The 21566-nt window shown below is 37.0% G+C and overlaps 1 protein-coding gene across 5 annotated transcripts in view; it reads left to right on the forward strand.

Annotated features, from left to right (window-relative positions):
• The window catches only part of PCSK5 (proprotein convertase subtilisin/kexin type 5), a 468460-nt gene that overhangs the window by 230676 nt on the left and 216218 nt on the right, over positions 1-21566 (forward strand). For all 5 annotated transcript variants that reach the window (XM_050761595.1, XM_050761597.1, XM_050761598.1 and 2 more), the window contains exon 10: positions 12135-12238. In XM_050761595.1, the coding sequence (XP_050617552.1) occupies positions 12135-12238 (104 nt within the window). The remainder of the gene's footprint in view (positions 1-12134; positions 12239-21566) is intronic.

Consider the following 21566-nt stretch of genomic DNA (forward strand, 5'->3'; position numbering starts at 1 on the left):
TTCGCTTAGGGCAATTGGTGAAATTTCCTTTTGGCCCAATGTAACTTCAACTTTTCATTACAAGCTCTTAAGTTGATCTGTGAAGTCTTAAAAAAAAATGACTCTTGGCCCGGTGCAGTGGCTCATGCCTGTAATCCCAGCACTTTGGGAGGCCGAGGCAGGCGGATCACGGGGTCAGGAGATCAAGACCATCCTGGCTAACAGTGAAACCCTGTCTCTACTAAAAATATAAAACAACTAGCCGGGCGTGGTGACGAGCGCCTGTAGTCCCAGATCTTTGGGAGATTGAGGCAGGAGAATGGCGTGAACCCAGGAGGTGGAGCTTGCAGTGAGCCAAGATCGTGCCAGTGCACTCCAGCCTGGGCGACAGAGCTAGACTCCGTCTCAAAAAAAAGAAAGACTCTTTATAGGACATATATTTCAATATTATTAAATTTTAACTATAATGTAAAGAAATCCTGTATGTTTTTTCTCCTGACATAAATGGATTAAATTTATCTGAACATTACTGTGCTTCTATCAGTTACTTATTTTTTCTTTTTTTTTTTCTTTTTATTGAAACAAAGTTTCCCTCTTGTTGCCTAGGCTGGAGTGTAGTGGTGCGATCTCAGCTTACTACAACCTCCAACCTTCACCTCCCAGGTTTAAGCTTTTCTCCTGCCTCGGCCTCCCGAGTCGCTGGGATTACAGGTGCCCGCCACTATGCCTGGCTATTTTTATTATTATTGTTTTTTTTTTTTTAGTAGAGATAGGGTTTCATCATGTTGGCCAGGCTGTTTTCAAACTCCTGACCTCAAGTGACCTGCCTACTACGACGGCCTCTCAAAGTGCTGGGATTACAGGCATGAGCCACTGCGCCCCGCCTACTTCTTTTTTCTTAAAGTCTTTGATTCATCCATTTTCATGTGCAAATGTCATGCTGTTACATCTTTATTTTACTTTGTCTTTCAAGTAAATTCAACTTTTTGTCCTTTTAAGTGTTTTTTATCTAAAATGTTATGTTGTTTGCAATGAATTCTCCCATTCATGAATCTTTGCATATGTTTTGTGCAGGGGAAAAAATCTATGTCTATTGTTTAATTTTTAGTTTTCATATTTTATACACAGTTGTAAATAAAGCCGTATTTTGAAATCAATGTGTTTTGTAATAGAACAGGTATCACCTTTGACTCCTTGCTATATAAACATGGCTTACATTTACCGCCCTCATCTACTTATTTCCCTATCTTTAATACCATAATTTGGATTTCTGCCACAGACCATTTTTGTTAATTTATTTCTTAGGATTTTTTATTCCCAGAAGAATTCTTTTAAAACAATTATTAAGTCTCAATTCTGTTCATTTTATTTTGGAGTCATCATTAGGCCTTTTCTAATAACAACTATATATTCTACAGTTTTAAATTTTGAGTTATTCATAAATCGAAATAAATCTTTAAATTATTTACTTATTTTATTTTGATCTTCAGAGTCTGTATTTGTCGATGGGCAACTTAGTCAGTTTTCTCAATCCTGCGAATATGTCTTCTGTATTCACTCATGAAGGACGACAAAGCTAGTGTAAAATTCTTGGGTTTATTTCTTTTAAATCATTTTAACTGTTCTATTATTATCTTCTAAAATTAGCTTTGCAGAGAAAATCTTAAACTAGAAGTCCTGTTTTGCTTAGTTTTAGGATTTTTTTTTTCATTTGTATTGTAATGAAAATGTATATATTTTAGGACTAGTCTAGGGGATGCAACTCTTTTCATTAATATGTCCTGGAAAACATTAAGTATTTTTAGCCCACCTTGAACATTTTTAATCAAATGTGACTTTGATTAGTGGCGAAGATCACCACAGAGCTTCAGAGCCTGCGTCCTGAAGTATATGAGAAACCTTCCTTCAAATTCCTGTTCTGCTTCTTACTAGTTACATGGCTTTGAGAAAGAAAGTTAACCTTTCTAGGCCTTAGTTTCCTTATCTGTAAAAGGGGACTAATAATGCTGTTTATCTCATGGGGTTGTGTGTTCATTAAGTGAAGTTATATACCTAAAGCACCCAGTAGAGCATCTGATAAATAGGAAAGACTCAGTAATTGTTAGTCCTGAGAGCAAGGTAAAGCTAATATTCTGAAGCCAGATTTGTTTCCTGTCCTCCAAATCCATCATCTTGTCTTCCTTGTCATCTCTTTCCTTAAAAATATGCAAGAAGTGGCCGGGTGCAGTGGCTCATGCCTGTAATCCCGGCACTTTGGAAGACCGAGGCAGGCGGATCACGAGGTCAGGAGATCGCAATCATCCCAGCCAACATAGTGAAACCCCGTCTCTACTAAAATACAAAAAATTAGCCGGGCATGGTGGCGTGGGCCTGTAGACCCAGCTACTTGGGAGGCTGAGGCAGGGGAATCGCTTGAACCGGGGAGGTGGAGGTTGCCGTGAGCCGAGATTCGTGCCACTGCACTCCATCCTGGTGGCAGAGCAAGACTCCATCTCAAAAAAAAAAAAAAAAAAAAGGCAAGAAGTCCTCAGATTTGTATTCCACATCATTACCTCAGCTTTCCATGATATCAATTCCACCTATCCATGTCAATTTACTCTTTCCTATGCATCCGTTGCTTTTGCTAATACCACTTCATACTCCTCATAATCTTCCTTATTCTCACTCAGTTTGCTTTATTACTTGGTTGATTCCTTTTCCCTGCACTGTGTTTTCCATCAGCTCCATATTATTGTTATTCTTCAAGTCTGGACTCATCTCTTTTTTCTCACCACTTCGTTTTCCTTTCCCTGTACTCTTCTCTTACATTTCTTTTTCCTTCTTTTCCTTTTCTTTTCTTTGTTTCCATTCTTTCCTTTTAAAAAAAAATTATTCATTCTCAATTAAAAAAAAAAAAACTGCTACAGAAAGGCTGTGGCTCTGTCCTTGCTCTGCTTAGCCTCCAAGCACAGACCTACTCAAATCTGCCATTGAAGGATGGGATAAGGAGCAAATCTCCTTGTCCAATTCTGAGATTCTAGCAGAGATCCCTCTGAAGTGAGAGGATCATTTCCCACCCCTTCTGACAAAACTAGAGGCTGAACGGCCAGTCCCTACAAGCACCATTAACCTGACTCTTTCCGTCATGCCCCCCTCTAGTCCGAGACAGTGCAGGTGGCGAGGGTCAGAGCTGAGGCTCTGAAATCAGACTGCCTGGACCAGTCTCAACTGTGGCTAATTGTATGACTTTGAGGAAGATCATTAAACTTCCTCTGCTTTGATGTTTTTATTTTGTAAGTGAAAGTAATAACAGTATTTGTCTCACAGGACTGTCACAAAGAATAGATGAAATAATGGATGTAGAATTCTTTTGATAGTGTGTGTGCCTAGCTCACAGTAAGCCTTCAATACATGCCATCTACTATGCCATACTATGGGAGATACATCTTTTAGGAAATGTCTTCAGTAGTAAGAAAGAGGGTTGAAAAAGAAAAAGTCCACGAGTTAGCAGTCAAGATGTTGACTCAAGGCTACCAAGCTCAAACTACCAAGGCCAAGGAAGCTGAAGGCTACCAAGGCCAAGGTCTATGTGGGGTTTTTTGTTATTCTTTTCTGAATGGTTGCTGCAGCTCCAATCATCATATCCACATTCCAAATAAAAGGAGAAAGGAAAAAATGATGCAGGACCAGCAATCCTTATAGCAGGAAAGCAAAGCTTTCTCAGAAATGCCCAGTAGACTTTTGCTTTATTAGTCAGAACTCTGTCTCCTGGGTACCCTTCACTATCAGGGATTCTGGAAGGATACCATTTTGGCATCCCAAGATATATAACAGAGGGAGACAATGAAAAAGAAAGTTAAAAATTATTTTCCTCATAGTCACATTAGCTCATAAGGTTTTTTGAAATACTTCCAAAATTTCTGAAATAGATTTCTGTTAGTCTTTGTTGATCTTTTCCTGTGCGTGTGTGTGTGTATGTGTGTGTGTGTGTGTGTGTGTGTGGTGTGTATTTTTTAAAATATTTTTTATTCGTATCAATGATGTCTAATAATTAGAAAGACTGCTAGGAATTGATACACTAAACTGGGAGTTTCTAAGATAGGCATAATAATTCAGCAATTAAAAAATGAAATAGGCCGGGTGCAGTGGCTCACACCTATAATCCCAGCACTTTGGGAGGCTGAGGCAGGCGGATCACCTGACATCGGGAGTTTGAGACCAGCTTGACCAATGTGGAGAAACCCTGTCTCTACTAAAAATACAAAATTAGCCAGGCATGGTGGCACATGCCTGTAATCCCAGCTACTCAGGAGGCTGAGGCAGGAGAATTGCTTAAAACCAGAAGGCAGAGGTTGCGGTGAGCTGAGATCATGCCATTGTACTCCAGTCTAGGCAACAAGAGCAAAACTCCATCTCAAAACAAACAAAAAAGGAAATCATGTGTTTTATAGCAATATGGATGGACTAGAGACTGTTATCTTAAGTGAAACAAGTCAGACACAGAGAGACAAAATACTGCATGTTCTCACTTAAAAGTGAGAGCTAAATAATGTATGCATATGGATGTTGAGTGTGGGATGATGGACAATGGAGAATGAGAAGTGGGAGGCGGTGGGAGGGGGTTAGATGATGAGAGATTACCTAAGGGATACAGCATACGTTGTTTGGGTGATCGATTCCCTAAAAGCCTTGATTTCATGACTATGCAATATATGCATGTAACAAAATTACACTTGTACCCCGTAAGTTTATACAAATTTTTTTTAAATAGGCATAATAACATTTACTTCAAATTCTAGAGGCCAAAATTCTTATTTTCATTAAAGTTGACAGTGAAAGCTGATCATTGAAAAGCCTCATTTTAAAATATACTTCAATAAACATCAAGAGAAGCATCATTTTAGTTCTTTTACTTAACAGGAAAAAATGGGAGAAAAAAGCTATAAAGTAATTTAGAATCATAATAATAATGGCAATGCAACCAATGATTTCTGTTGCCTCTCCAAGGGTTTAACTACTGGCTTTTGAGGTGAAAACTCTGCAAATCTCTGAACTATGTAGAACAGTATCAAAAGCACTTCAGTCTGGCAATTTGGCTAGGCAAATAAGTATACTTGTCCTCATTCTAACATTTGATATTCTAAAACACTCTCATATCAAACCAAAGAACATCTCACAATCCTCCACAATTACATCAATGGCTAACTATTAAGAGGGAAGATTTCCCACACATAGAGTGGATTTATTAACAGTCCTAGTGGATCCAAAAAGTTCATTCACCAGCCAATTAAATTGCCACCTACACTATTAGGCTTGTGAAAACCAGATCTTTTTGACAGATCTTAGTAGCATTGTTGTTTCACTAAGCAGAAATATGCTAAGGTGTTAAAAATGCTGTTTGGTTCATCTGTTAGTGAAAGTAAAAAACATACTACTAAAGTTTAGGAACATTGCAGAAAACTTAGCCTAATTATATACAGATTCATCAAATGCTGGTGTAAATTCAGCGAAAGTAGTCCTTCTGAGTTATAATGGTACAGTAGGTTCTTAATCTCAGTAAATCATCATGGCGCTTGTCTTTGGTAGCCTATCATATGCCAAGCTCTTTATTTCCATTACCTCAAATTCTTGCAACTATCTTGTGGAATCAGCGCTGTTTTCTCCACATTGCGGCTGAGGAAACAAGAGACCTCGAGAGGTTCAGTAAATTGTCCAGTGTTACAGAACTATCAGGTAGGAGGTCATGATTCACCCCTAGGTCTTCCTGACTCTGATGTGTAATTTCCACCATTCTCATATGATTAGAGGCTGTAGAACGCAAAACAACATTTTTTTATTATTTTGAATGAGAAATAGAAATGAGGGGGGTAACCATGTCTTCCTGCAGGACTTAGTCTGTGAGCCTAGAACTGCATAATTTATTCATGCTAAGTCCTGGGACAGCCCACAGAATGAGCAGAAAAGGGAAAGTGAGCAAGAGTTTCTCACAGGTTGAGGGGGATACGTTTAGGAACACTGACACTGTCACGTGTTGCCTATTCTGAACAGTTTTCAAGCTTGGGGTAAAAATGAAGGGCAGAACTAGATTCTGGGTTATGGGTTTGAATAAAAAGAGGCCTTAAGGATTATATTCAGGGCACAATTGTTGGAGGGAGTTAAGTCTAAAGGGAGACCTGGTGGAAAGCTTCATATTTGCGATTTGATTTCAATGCTTGTGATCTCAAATGACTGACCCTTCCTCAAGTTCTATTTTCTAAGAGCTTATGTAGCAAAGTATTTCAAGGAAATGATTATTGAGCTTGCAAACAACATATTATATTTTCATAGGGCCTGCATAAAAACGTAATTTTTGTCTTTTAGATGCAATAAGTATTTCCAGTGATAAGCCAGGATTTCTAAGGAAAAGAAGATACTTCAGCTTCAATGACAAAATTTTTCTTTATAAATTAGGGGCTATCTTTTCTTAAGTGTGTTTAGAATCCAAATTTACCTTTGGTTTAGAGTAAATCCAGGGGATTCGAATATTTTCACAATAAAACTTCACGTGGTCCTGAACCCATTTTTTATTTTCTTTCATTTTTTCCACTTTGGTTCAGGTGTGGAGGAATCATAAGTGGGTATTTGGATAATACCAATACAACTCACATTTCTAAGTCTTGAGGCATTATTAGCTGTATTTTCCAATACTACAAACCAATTTTAGGCCTGAAACTTTTGAATTATTGTAGAATACAAAACAAAACAAAGCAAAACAAATGCACCCCCAGTGGTGGATAATCCTGCTCGCAATACGACTGACAATCTGATGATCCTTTCGGGCTCTTCATTACCTAACAAAAGAAGATTGTTTTTCTTTGTAGGAAGGTCGGTATTTTATTCTTGAATTACCACTTTCATACACTAGCAGCAATCAGAGTAATGTTTTTACCGATCTCAGCAGGCTTTAAATACATTCTGCCTCATCTTTGTGTCTCCAGCTCACAATGAATCTGTTCCCATAACTGCCGATTTTTTTTAGCATCGGTACAGTGACATTAATTTTCTGACTGTTTCTATATCTATTTTACATATACAAAAGTGGTTTTATTTTGCATTGAAGGAGACTAGTTTCATCTTGGATTGGTTTTGAACATTTAGGAAGTTGGATATTTGTGATGCAATTTTCCCATTGATCTGGGCCTCATCATTTCATTAGACAGAATCACTTGTATTTTAGGATTGCTCTTTTAGGAAACAGGTTCATTATCTGGACTAGCTGTTGCTCCTCTTATTGATAAATTCTCTTTCTGTAATAAGATGTGTATCTGTTGTCTTTTTTATCAGCTGCCCCTAAATGACAATGAGGATATATTTGGGTGGTGGGTTGAGCAGGAGGTTGGTTATCTTTTTCTCCTTAATAAGTGCAGGTGAGTCAGTCACCCAAGATTTCAAATTGGTCCTTGTTTTTAAAGACCACCAGGTACAGATTTTTTTTTTTTTTTTTTTTTTTTTTTTTTTTTTTTTTTTTTGAAACGGAGTCTCACTCTGTCGCCCAGGCTGGAGTACCGTGGCCGGATCTCAGCTCACTGCAAGCTCCGCCTCCCGGGTTTACGCCATTCTCCTGCCTCAGCCTCCTGAGTAGCTGGGACCACAGGCGCCCGCCACCTTGCCCGGCTAGTTTTTTGTATTTTTTAGTAGAGATGGGGTTTCATCGTGTTAGCCAGGATGGTCTCAATCTCCTGACCTCGTGATCTGCCCATCTTGGCTTAGCACTCACACATGAATTTCCCAGAATTATCTGGGAAAACCTTTTGGTGAAGCATTTTTTTTTTTCAATTGAAGTGCTGGCAGTTGCACTTAGCCCAACAAGAAACACTACACAAAATGTCTCTCTTGGGAGATGTCCTGCTTCTTCTAAACCTTGTGTTGGGCCTGTGAAATACTCGGAAATGCTCAGAGTAGAAATGTAATGCAAACACTGTGTAGTGATAGTGTCAATTATGCTGTTTTTGCAGCTGAAAACTAGAAGTGTTTAAGGTGAGGTTCAGCTGAGGTTCATTGAACAGAGAAGGGTCACATAGCCTGGCTGTGAACCACATCCAAGTGTGGCCATGGCAGGCAAGATGACAAGTTCATAACAATAATGGTATGCAATAATATACTGATGTTATGACACACAGCATACATGTAAACTATTATAAAAATCATGTGATTTTCCTGGTGTGTTATTTTTCTGTTTACCTTTGAAAGAATGGGTAAAACTTAGGCCTTTGGAACCTGCAGAACAAATTAAGACTCAGGAATCTTCTGAATGTTATGGTAAACAAAAATCAACAGAGTCGAGAAAGAGTGTGTGCACAAAGTGTGTGTAACCATGAGGACGCAACGTGCCATACTTGGCTTTTTGATCCAGTTGTCAAAGAACTTCCTGACAACTAGATGTGTGTGTGTATCCATTAGGAAACAGTGTTATATGGTGATTGATAGCATAAGTTATATAGCCAAGTCCAGCTGGCTTGAATTCTAGTTCTACTTACTACCTGTGTATTTGAGTTACTGTGTGTAACTCATAGCCTCAATTTTGTTGTCTGTGAAACAGGAATAAGAATGTTACCCACATCATATGATTTTCAATATCATGCAACAATGATGTACATAAAACATACAGTGCCTAGCCATGGCCAAGTGCTCACTAAATGTTGGTTATTACTATGAGTTCAGCAAAGGATGCAAAACTAGAAATGATTACATATATAGAACTCCCCAGAAAGTCATGTTCATTTCATTGGTTTGAAAGGTCATAGATGGCTACCCATATCTTGTAGGTGTTTATAAATGTTACTCTCTTCATGTATATTTTTGTTTAAGGGCATTTGTTAATAATTCCAGGAAGAAATTTGAGGGGTGTGTAGCATAACTACATGTGATTTATTATAGGGCGGTGGTCACGAGACTCAGGATTGGGAGATGTTCTTTTCTCCAGGTGGGTTAGACTTTTGATCTCTCAACAGTTGCTTGCTTCAAATCTCTTGTTGCACAAGTCTGTCTATTCTTGGAGATCAGAGAGGTCTCGGTTTTCAGAGGCCATTGGAGTTTGGGTCCAAGATACTTGGCAGAGAGGAATAGGTATTAGCGAGTCCTAAATTATGGTTGTGGACTGTGGAGTTCCCTGCAGAGAGCACTCAGCCTTCTCTCTCTGCATTTACTTTATAAATGGTTTACGAGATCTCTCATAGCTTGACTTAGTCTTTACTTATGCATCATCCCTGTGAGTCTAAATACAAATGAAAAGTAAGATGTGAATCAGACGTATCCATAAACAAGAGTCGTCTCTGGATTCTAGCAATAAATAAACCATAATGTCCAGTAAAATTAACCTATGGCTGTTTCTTGAGCTAATTATCTTCCCACAGATAGAAACACTACTGATTCCAGGTCCACTGGTTTTTCAATTTGTCTTCCTTCCTTTATTTTGGTGAAATTCAGGAAATTTTCAAATTAGATCATTTCTGAAGTTGTGCATTACCAAATATCAGAGTAAAACCATCCAAATACCTTCTCTTTCCATGTGTAGTTCCAATTTCCTGAAGCTAATTTCTTCCTTCTAATTACAAGCACTCCAAGAACTAGGTTTTGCTACTCAGCATGAGAACAAGTAACTCTTATTTCTTCAGTCTGAGTTTGAATGCAGGAGACTTCCTGAATCTGCCAGAATACAGGTGCTTAAGGTATAAGATCAATATAAATGTTCCCTGTTCTATTACGAAAATTAAATGTTTAGTGCTAAGGTTAACTAGGGAAAACGTAGATCTCCCAATGATCAGAATTTCTTGCTTGATATATCTGAAGGAATCTTGCCCTGGTGACAGGTAACATGAGACATTGACTTCTTTTCTTATTTTCTCCTCCCTAAAGGAGAGTTAAGTTTAAGGAGTTAAAACGTGGAAGTTCTAACTAGGTGTCAAATGTTGTTTTAAAATTACTAGGTTGATGTAGGTATTTTCATCAAATCCAAGTGTACTCTTTGGTGTCTCACTGTTTACTCATGACAAAATGAAAATATATATGTTCATTTGGGAGGATTCTGCTTTACCATAAATAAGTGGCTAGAATGCCTTTCTGGACCAAGCTTTCTTGTCATTTTTACCCTTCACCCTAATAACTAGGACATACCATCTTAGCAGAGCTAGAACATCTTATGTTGAGACTGGCATTCAAAATTATCCCTTGACTTACTTTCTGATTTCCCTGACAGGAGTGCATTGAGTCTACTGAAGGATCATGTGAATGAATTTAGTGTTACTCAGCAAAGGGTCAAATCATGCAATTTGTTTTAGAAGCAAAACATCCTGCCCCCTGGATTCCACCAAACAGCCTCCCTCCCTTTCTTGAAAGTTTCTTGCTTTATCAGGTTCTAAAATTGGTTCCTAACAAGTGCTGTAACCTAAGAAAACAAGAATAATTCTGTTTTCATCGTTCTCATAGTTTTAAAGTTTATGTAGTTGGGATTTAATTTCCACAATAAAAGTTCTTTTGTTAATATCACTTTACCAAGTAGTCTAGATCCAGTCTTACCCACTTGGGAAACTTTAAAAAATGGCAGGACTCAGTCTCCTTTTATTTTTAATCTGAGACCATAACAGAAAAAGTGTCAGAACTCAATAGTACTTTTCTTTCCCCATTTCTTTCATATTCAAGCCACCAAATAAGAGCTGTGGCTGCAAATTTTAGCAAAATGCTTTGCTATCTACCACTTCTTAATGGCTTATTATGCACCAGGCACAAGGTTAAGTACTTGGCATTATTTTAACTGATTCAATCAGTATAACGATATAAAGCAGATACTAGCATCCATGTTCTAAGTGGGGATACTAAGACTTTGAGAGGTTAATTTCACATAGATAGAAAATGAAGGAGTCAGAATCTGATCACTAGACCCCTTCTTACTAGAAGGCCACCGTGACCACCCTAAAGAGCATAGATGTGGTGAGTATGATGGGGGAAAAAATGTACTATAAAGTGAAGAAACATACAGCCCCTATCATGAAAAATTAGGCACAATTAAGATACTAAGTTCTCCCTCTGCCTGAAAGACCCCAATATCCATACACCTATAAAAGAGAGTGCAGAAAGACTACCTCAAGGCCCATCACACCTCAAGGCAGGTAGTGAGTAATTTTCTCCTCTTCCCTTAATCTTCTCTCCCATCCTTTGCAAATATTTCTGCTGAAGTGAAGGTGGCTGGTGAGAAATAAATAAAATGGCTGCACACACTGCTTGAAAATTGTCATATTTCTTAGTTAAGGAAAAGATCAGCACACCTCAGAATTCAAGACTGAATCAAATAAGTATCCTGATTAGAATTGCATGCATGCCCTGAGTCAAATGCCTTCGAGTATATACATAGTCAATGAAAGGGAATAAAAGTCTGTGTGTATGTGCTTCGATTTGTTTTCTGTGTGATTACGATTAGCATTGCAGTTCTCCAATGAAAGTATCTCCTGCTCAGTAGTCTCTTTTGTGCTCTTCAGTGCTAGTAGCCATAAGAAGTAGGTATCTAATAACACAGTATAACAACTACCCATTGCAAATTAAGAATGCCCTTATAACTGTCTGTGCCTTGGAGCCCAGCTTTGGGTTCTGTACCATATTCTCTTCCTTAAAAATGCTGACAATTGGGATGCTGTTTCGTTGAGATTTTTCCATATCCCACATATGTTTGCATAGAAGGTTCAACATTGCTGAGTTCTTTTGGTTAATTGCAACTCAGTTACCGAACTATTCAATGATTAAAGAAGAAATGTTCTGGAGGCCTTCTGTTTTGATTCTAGCTTACTGTAATCTTCTGATGATGATGCCAGCTTTTATACAAAGGACGACAGCACCATAGTGGGCAGCCATTTTGTTGAGGAAACTGGAAACGCTCACCCTTTTAAAAACCTAAGCTACCCTGACTACAGTCTTATTATTTCTTCAGTTTAAGGTTACATTTTCTGCCTCCCACAGACTAATGTCACTTCTCCATGTTGAGAACAAGAGCGACATTTGGCATTTGGTTATCCCAAACCCAAATCTCTGACCCTTTGTTTTTAGTACTTTGCCATTTTGATTTTGCTTTTTTAATTTGCTTGTGACTCTCTGCTTCCCCCATCTTTTTTTTTTTTTGGTACAATGATTCTTACCTTGTCTTTCCCCAGTCCGTTTCTGACCTGGAGAGACGTACAGCATGTTATTGTCAGGACTTCCCGTGCGGGACATTTGAACGCTAATGACTGGAAAACCAATGCTGCTGGTTTTAAGGGTGAGAACTTCTTTCATATTCTGTCACAGGCAAAATATTTTTATTTTTCCCCCATTTTAAACGGAGAGCAGGAAATAGAACCCCTCAAACAAAACTTTAAATTTTGTGCTGACACACAAAGAGCTTGATCTTTTAGTAAATAAAAGGCAGGTTGATTTTTTTAAGTTAAAACTACACAGATAAGTGAGATTTCTTTGGTTTCCCACATCATAGGTCAATTTTTTTAAAAGATCGACCAACTCCCATGTATAGTCGACCTGTGGGACCCCTGATTAGTTTACTATTTGCTGTCATTGAGTAAGTGATATTTATAATAAAGTATTTTAAAATTCCTCACCTTCTATAGGACTACTTCCACTTCAATAGTAACTGATATATATTGTTCACTTTAGTGTAGCACTGTTAGTTGCTAAGGCCATGCATTCTACAAATTTTGCTTTTGTTTGTTTTAAATTTTCCACAAAGAAAAACAGGTAATAATTCTAAGAAATGTTACTTTATATAAACTAAAAATTCTGATGAAGCTTTATAATGTCCAGTCCTTATGCAATTGTGCACAGTATGTAACAAGTACTGAAGATTTTCCCATGGCTAATACGGATCACAGTTCCCAAAGTCTTATTAACAGTAGCTATTCTGTTTATTGTCATAGGTAATATATGTTATAATAAAAATAAAATGGCCATATAAAACATATATCCTAAAGTTTAGTACATTTACTTAAGTTGTAAGTGACCTAAGTTATAATAAAGTTTTAATTCAGTAATCTAACTTATAACAAAGATTAATTTGTTTATATCTACAGACTTAAAACGTATTCCCAAATAATCTTAGTATCATCATATATCTGTATGGATGAAATACAGTGTTCCATAGCACAGGGCACATCTACTTAAAAATTGAGGTTCTGATGGTCAGACCATTGGTAACATGGTCCTGAGCAAGTCATTTAATTTTTAAGGGCCCTAATAATTTAAGCATTTTGGATGCTAAGTAATATTATCTACATATCATATCTTACATATGATCTTAATATATCCTTATATATGACCAATATATGCAAATATTTCTACCAGAATGTATATTTTTAAAATTACTTGTAAATAATTTATTATAGACTCATGCTGAAACAAAACCTATAAATATCCTGGATTACCAGTGCCACATTAAGAATTCTTTGATTAATATCTTCACAGAAGGCTTCACTCTATTTTTAGGAAAAGAATATGTCCCTGCTTTGGAGTATTATCAAATACCTTTCCATGCATGTAAACTATATAATGCAGCAGTTTTCAATGAACTTTTAATCTAGAATTGTAAATACCTGTTGGCATTGCATTCTCTGAAGCCCAAATCAGGAGATTTGATCCCAAAATTGTAATTGTATGGGCAACATCAAAATTATTAGAAATTTCAGTTGTTCCAGAAAATCCAGGATGTAATTTGCCATATGTATGTTTCATTTTGATTAGCTTCCACGTGCTCCCAACTCCTACAATATAAATCCATGAGGCTGCAGGGGAGAGAAGGAGCTGACACATAACCTTGGCTGATTGAAAGCTGGAATGAACTTCTTAGTAGAGGGATCACAGACTAAGGACATTAACCTCCATGAAGTTGAGGAAACTTTAACCCAAATAAATGTCTTAGTTTTACTTATTATTCTTTGGCAATTTAAAAAGAGCAAATAGTTCTAACAAAAATGCAGCTCTTTTGAAAACCTCTGTTGGTTTAGGAGAGGGGGAAACAGAGGATTTAGACTAAATCACCAGACCCAAACCTGAATTTGAAGAGGGTTGTGCACTGCTTCTGGCAAGGAGGAAATGGTATTTTACTATTGCACGTGGCAATATTTAGTATAATATTTCACTCTTCTCTTAGATGGCTGCCAAGAGTAACAATTAAAGTTCACTTTTTCACAGATGAATTATTCTGAATGGGCTGGACTCCCAGTGGGATTGTTTTGTAATTTTGTTGATGGCAAGTCCCATATTTCATCTAAACAGGATCATAATAAGATGACTTTAAAAAAAAGAGTTATTTTCTTCTCTACTCTAAACATTACCATCCCCTCCCTAGAGTCCCACAAATAAATGTGATTAAGGCAGAGGCTAGCAGGAGAAGCAACATGCTTTGGGGAAGTGGAGAATGCGGGGTACTAGGACTGCAGAAAGATGCTATGACTTTTTATGAAATAACATCTGAAAGAACAAAAAAGAGCTAAGGCTTAGAAAAGGTTCCTACACCAAGAGCTCAACAAGGGCTTGTATTTAAATTAGGTCGGCCGGCTTTCGCAGGTCTTGCTTAGCAGGAATCCATAGTCACCTATTTCTCCTTAGACTGGGAAAACGGAAATTGCCTGCCTACAGAAATGTATGGTCCTGGGTGCCCTTCTTTATCCCACCCAGCTCTGTCCTAACACTGAGTGAAATATATGCATGAAATGAATCTGAAAACTCCTGTTCTTCCTTGGGCTTGCTTTTGTGTCCCAGTGTTGAGTAATTTGTTAATAACTTGTTGGAAGAGTAGTTTAAAAAAAAAATAGAACAATTTCACAAATTGCTCAATTGCCAGTAATAGGGACATCAATGTCCCCCATCAGAATTTCTTTCTCATCAGGTAAGGCAGAAGCCACTTAGGGTAGCAAACAACTCAGTTTTGGAGTTCAGACATCACTAGACTTCATAGTCTTTATTATCACTGATAACTTCAGTAAAGCCAACACCCCAAAGAACAGTCTCTACCAAAACCCTACCAAATCCATTTTATCCAACCTCCTTACATTTCTTCAGACATACCCCATGTCCTACATCCTAGGCAGACAGCAGCACTAGATGATGTTTGAGCTAGACTTGTGTGCGGCCCTCCTGAAGGCAGACTTGATCCATTCTTACCCACATGTGTTATGGACTGGAACAGGGAAGGTTTCTCATTCTGAAGCAGCTGCTGGCTTGGACAGATTCTCATTCAGGCTAGGAAGTTGGCCTTGAACAACTAAAGAATGTGGCTTTCTGATGACTCATCTCTGTTTCTCGGAGAGTGGGATTACCCTGGAGGTGCTCACTGATGAGCTAGGGACAGAGAACTTTCTTCTCCTTTTTCTGTGCCCTCCTTATAAAAGCACTCTGTAAATGACCCTATCATGAGATGACCTCACAGGGAAGCCACATGTAAACATTCTTATGCTAATGGCACCTTAATTTTCAACAATTTTAATCAAACTAAGATTATTCTGCCCTGCTGCTTCTTAAATAATAATAACAATCTCTTATAGTATAATTAAAATATCTTTTCCAATAGATTAGTTTTTCAGAATAAACATAATCCGATGAATACATACCTATGGAAACTGACTAAACGTTGTTTTGCTTTGTTCATCTTGTGAATAATCCTAGCTAAGTTTCAGACAACAGCTTTTGACTTTAAACCTCCTCCAGAGATAGTTTTTTTAAATTAAATGGAATAAAGATCATGTACCTATCAGAGAATCTACTTTAGATTGCCCATGAGAATAGGGAATTATTTGCCTTAGACCAGATGAACAGATGTGATATTCTGCCACCAGAGAACTGAAATCCAAATTCCAGTATTTTGCTTCTGACCAGTATTTGCAACGCCAGGCGGTGACTTTGGCATTAAGCTGTTTGGGGTTTTGTTAATATTATTTATTTCCTCGCTTGATCCCTTCCCTTTCTGCTTATGAAAAGTCTTTTCTGTTTTGTTTTGTTTTCTATTCTTTTTAATTTTCCCTCGTGTTCCCTAAAGCATACGAATTAGCCATAAAAGTGAAGGCTGTTGCCATTCCAGCTGGTTTTTCTTCCTGGAATTTAATGGATATTGTCTCTTCACTTATCTATTTCCCAGTATTTCCTGAGCACCTTCGGCATGCCCACCCAACACATGTTGAAGTGAGCACAGAAAGTGGGAGGGGAAGAAACGTCAGGGACACCATGGCATGGACTAATCGGACCTGCCCTGGTGTAACTTACATACAGAAACAGAAATTTACACTCCATCTCTTTTTTTCTTTAGTCAAGCCCAAACAATCTGTCAGGTCATGTTAGATAAGTGATGATGATCCTTCTCTCATCATCTAAAATTCAGGTTAATGTCGGCAGCAGAAGGCATCTGCTATAGAGAATATCTTTGTCTGCTGTGTATTTTGACCAGCTCCATTTGGGCATATAGTTTATGCAGATCCACAGAGCCATGCGGAAGACTTCAGTGCAGGCATTTTTCATAACCTGTGGCTTATCATCATTTCAGGAAGAAGTTAGCTCTGTCTTGTGATCTCCTCCCTTTTACTGCTGTAATCTGAGGAAACTGTAAATCCACTGATCTCTCCCACCAGTGCCTGGGCTGTGCGGGCTGATTCTTGCCTCGAGTCCTTATCTTTGGTTTGGGTGTGCAGTTATAATTATAATTGAATGCATGCAACATCAGCGATCTAGTTTTCTTTTTTTCAAAGTGTTTATATTGGATTATATGACTGTATACAGTTAAACTCTCTTAAATCTAGGAACAGGAATAGACGTCAGATAATAAATTAGGACCTTCTGTCATCTTTACTAGGCGAAAGAATGAAAAAAATGTCATTGAAAATCAAAAAATGACAACTAAGTGAGAGAGGTTACCACGCCTTCCATTTCACTGCCCTCCCAGACTATGTAAGTCTCTTTTTTTCTACCAGCATGTTGCTGAAACCTCCCCCATCCCCACTGACTCTTTCTTTGACCACAACTAAACTACTAGATTTTTTTTTTTTTTAATTTCTAACTGATTACCCACCGTGGGGAAAACAATTGACAGTCTAACATGACTTCTTAGCCTCCGAGGCCTTAACTTTTAATAACCTGTATTACTTTTAATTGCCATCATTTTATTTCCACTGGTAGGGTTGATAATTTTAAGATGTCCAATATATTTTTAATACCTACCTGTCTTGTTTTCAGTTTGTAACACTTATTAAAAAGAATTGAAAGTGCTGAAACCATTAAGCATGCTGTGTGTTCAATCAAAACGAAAGGTTTTAAAATGTGTTTTTGAGTGTTTTTGAGTTGTGTTTTGAGTGTAAAGTGATTTCTGATGTGTTACCATTTGAAAGGGTAAAGTTTCATTGTACTTTATTATTTCACTGTACAAATAATATTCCATCTTCACCACCTGCTATGCTCATACACTGTTGGTAGCCATGATTAAAGCTACATAATGCACTTTAATTGGTAATCTGTACATTGTGGTTTTGAAGAAAGGTTGAAGTGAAATGGTACTCATCTGGTCAGTGTCTGAGGTGGTATTATCAGAAAAATCAGTCGCTTGACTCCAGTCTTGATCCCACTTGCAGAAATAAGGCCCTTCCTACTTGAAAAGACAGAGGGAGGTAAATACATTTGATTCCACCTAATAAAATGTACTCCCTGGAAATGCCGCCTCATATTTTTTTTAAGATAATGTGTTTTCTACCACTGTGCTCTGTGAACTCTTACCCATTTCATATTTATTGACTGAAACCCTTTCATTTTTGTATTTATTGACCATTGTATAGATGAGTTTATCTTCTAGCTCATTTACAAAGCAAAAAAAAAGTGTGAATCACACAGAATTTAGGAATTTTACCCTTATTGTTTTGCCTGGTAGATGATTTACCGTAACATCTCCATGGGAATATAGAAACCCTGATAGCAAACTCTGCTTAATCATGGCTTCATCTGGAGTCTTTCATCCCAAATGCCCACTTGTCTCATCAGAATGTTCAACTCATGCCTACCGAATATGTGATGCTCAAAAATATTTTCTACAAATGAAAAGTGATGATTTCTCTCTGCCTGTCCTTGACTGAATGGTGGTATTAGATTTGTTAGGTTTTTGGGGGTTTCATTTTGTTTCGTCCTTTCATCCCTGTTAGTGTTAAATGCATGCGGTTTCACACTTAAAAGCCATTCTCAAAATAGAATTAAAATGATGGTTGCACTCTTTGCCTGTTATCTCTATACAAGATGTAATTAGTTAACGAAGAGAACTACCTTTGGAGTGGTTTTGTGATTTTGCCAAAATCTTAAGAGCCTTTAAATTCAAGTAGAAAGTCTATTAGTGATATTTTCTGTGGCCTTTGAGGAAGTCAATTAGAGTTTTTGTACCTTGGTTTTTGAGGAATGTGGATAGCTAATACTAAACATAATGAGAAGAATGAATTGAATGAAAAGTGCTTTGAAAATGGAAAATATCAAACAAAAAGAGTCTTAAAACTATATTTTCATACGTGAAACTTTCTACTCCCTGAAATGAGAATAAAGACATGGAACTGTGATGTGAATTAAAATGTTTTTTTGGGTTGAAAATTAATTCAGTTACCTGGAGTGGGCTACAGAAAATATATCAAGGACTTTATAATAAAATATTACTAATATGTCATCAATGTTTTTTAACCGTTAATTGTGTATCAATGATAATGCAACTATACTTAAATTCTGTTTTGCAAATTAATTTAAATGTTTAAATGTCACCTTAAGTTCAACCTGCTAAATCTTTAAAGCTGTAATTAATTGCTTCAACTTAGGAACTAATGATAGAAATCTGAACTCATTGTAGCCTATCAACAGCCTATCAACTCTAGTAATTGATATACAGTGTAAATCTGTGAGTTTAAAATATGATTTTTAGCAATGTGTAAAAGCATCTACATTTAAGAGAAAGTAGACATCTCTTCTGTGTAATCACCTGAAGAAATTCAAATCTCTAATTCTAATGACACTGGACTTTAGGTATTTGTAAAACTCTTCTTTCAGCCCATGACTTTGACTATTCTTAATAACAGCAACTCTTATTATTTTGTGGTTATGGTTGATATTTTAGGCAAAGATATATGTCGTCAAGCTCTAAGCTTGTGATTATAGAGGATGGTGTCAGTCCAAAAGTGTATTTTGACTATAAAGTAATGAAATTGAACCACTCATAATTGGATTCTGAATTCAGTTCCAAAATAAGATGCCCAAAAATGATTTAAGTCAAGAGAGTCTTAGCAAAGTACACACACACACCCCTCTACATTCCTTTTACAGCCTATTTTGAAATTCAACAATCATCTTCTTATTTGAGGTTTTGTATTTATTTAAAACAAAAAATTCACTCAGCTCTGAACTCAGTGGTTCAGTGGTTGGGCTCCAGAGTCCAGCAACATGGAAGTGAATGCCAGCTTTACACAGTATATCTGGTAATCTTCATACATTCTTAATCAACTTTATTGAGGTAAATTTACATACAATAAAAAAACACATTATGTGTACAGTTCAGTGAGTTTTGACCTATGTATACATCCATGTGACCATCACCACAATCGAGTTATAGAAACCTCTGTCACTCTAAATAGTTATTCTGCACTCCTTTTTCATCCTCTATCCTCCTGCCCTGGCAACCACTCATGTACTTTCTGTCCCTATAGATTAGATTGTCTTTTGTAGGCTTTCATATATATCGAATTATTTGAAACCAGCTTCTTTTTTGCCATATAAGATTTTTGAGGTTCATCTGTGTCGTTAAGTAAGTCAGGCATTCCCACCATAAAAAAGAATGAGATTATGTCTTTGAGGGAATGTGGATGGAGCTGGAGGCCATTATCCTTAGCAAACTAACACAGGAACAGAAAACCAAATACTACATGTTCTCACTTATAAGTGGGAGCTAAATGATGAGAACTCGTGAACACAAAGAAGGAACAACACACACTGGGGTCTACGTGAGGGGGGAGGGTGGGAGGAGGAACAGGAGCAGGAAAAATAACTATTGGATACTGGGCTTAATACCTGGGGGATGAAATAGTCTGTACAACAAAGCCCCATGACATGAGTTTGCATATATAACAAACTTTCATAGGTACTCCTAAACCTAAAATATAAGTTAAAGAAAAGTAATGTTTTAAATTTTTAAAAGTATATCAGGCATTCATTATCTTTTATTGCTATCTAGTATTCCACTGTATGAATATACCACAATTTCTATACTCATTCACTTTGTCATGGAACATTTTATTGTTTTACTGGTTCCAAGTTAGTATGAGTACAACTGCTCCAAATAGTTATGTACAAATCTTTATGTGGACAAATTATAATTTTTAAATATTAGTTAGAAAAGTCCTCTTCAATTTGAACAATTGAAGAATAAGGGAGCAATCCAAGAGGCTAACTAGATATAGAGCATTTCAGGCAAGATGAACAGCATGTACAAAACCTGTTCAAAGAAAAACAAGAAGGCCATCCTAGCTGGGGTGGGGTGAGCAAAGGGAAGAATGAGGAAAATCGTATCGTATAAAGAATTTAATGCCTCTCTTCATTCATAGTATGCACTTAAGGAAAATTATTTATGAGCTATATGTCATGCATTCTAATATAACATATTCAGTTAATATTCTGTTCAGATTTTTGCAAAATAAGAATCCAGCATATTTTATATAGAATTACAGATGTAGATGTATGTAGAGCTATATCCATTAACATGGAATTTGTATTTTAGAAATGAAATTTGGTCCCTAGCCCTTTCAAATATTAGACTCACTACATTATAGTCACATATATCTTGTGACACTTCTTTTCTCTTCTTTGTAGTCTGTTTTCTCTAATTTGGGCTATTGTTTTCATTTCATATTGTCAGCGATTTTAGTTGATGGTTCTGGATAAATTACTAACCTCCTTATTTTCTCTTTTTTATAAGATTACTTGGATTTCAGTAAACAATAAACGGCCTCAAAAGTGTTGGAAATAGCATAATCTGCCAATGATTATGAAGTATATTAATGTCATATCCCTAACCTAAATAAAGCATAAATAAGTACAGTGAAAGGGCGAAAGGTGTTTGAGAACTTGAGGGTTACCAAAAGTTGGAGAACCAAGCTTATCTGGAATACTGTAGTTTCTTTTAGTTTAAACAAATGCCTTCTTTTGTTTGTGTTTCCTGGGGACTGGAAATTATAACTGGAGGAGACAGCTATGGTGAAGGCAACAGGTCGGGGGAAGGAGCAAAAGACAGGGCCCAGTGTGCAAAAAGGACAGGTATGGTGTGATGAGGAAAGTAATCTAAAAGAAATCAAAAGCAGACCTACTTGAATTCTACAGTTAGGAGTTCTCATTTCATTTGAAAACCGTTTTGGAGCCACTGCAGTGATTGAGAAAGTGAGCTAGATAATAGTAATGACTTTCAAGCAAGTTGATTCAAGTTGCTAGTCTGATGTCAAAAAGAATATTATTTCTTACATTGATGGTGTGAATCTATTGTTCCTATGATATGTCTTACAAAATGGCATGTATGTAACAAATTGACTGGTTGAAATGAAATTGTC

The sequence above is a fragment of the Macaca thibetana genome, chromosome 15 (genome assembly GCF_024542745.1).
Source record: "Macaca thibetana thibetana isolate TM-01 chromosome 15, ASM2454274v1, whole genome shotgun sequence".
NCBI classification, from domain to species: domain Eukaryota; kingdom Metazoa; phylum Chordata; class Mammalia; order Primates; family Cercopithecidae; genus Macaca; species Macaca thibetana.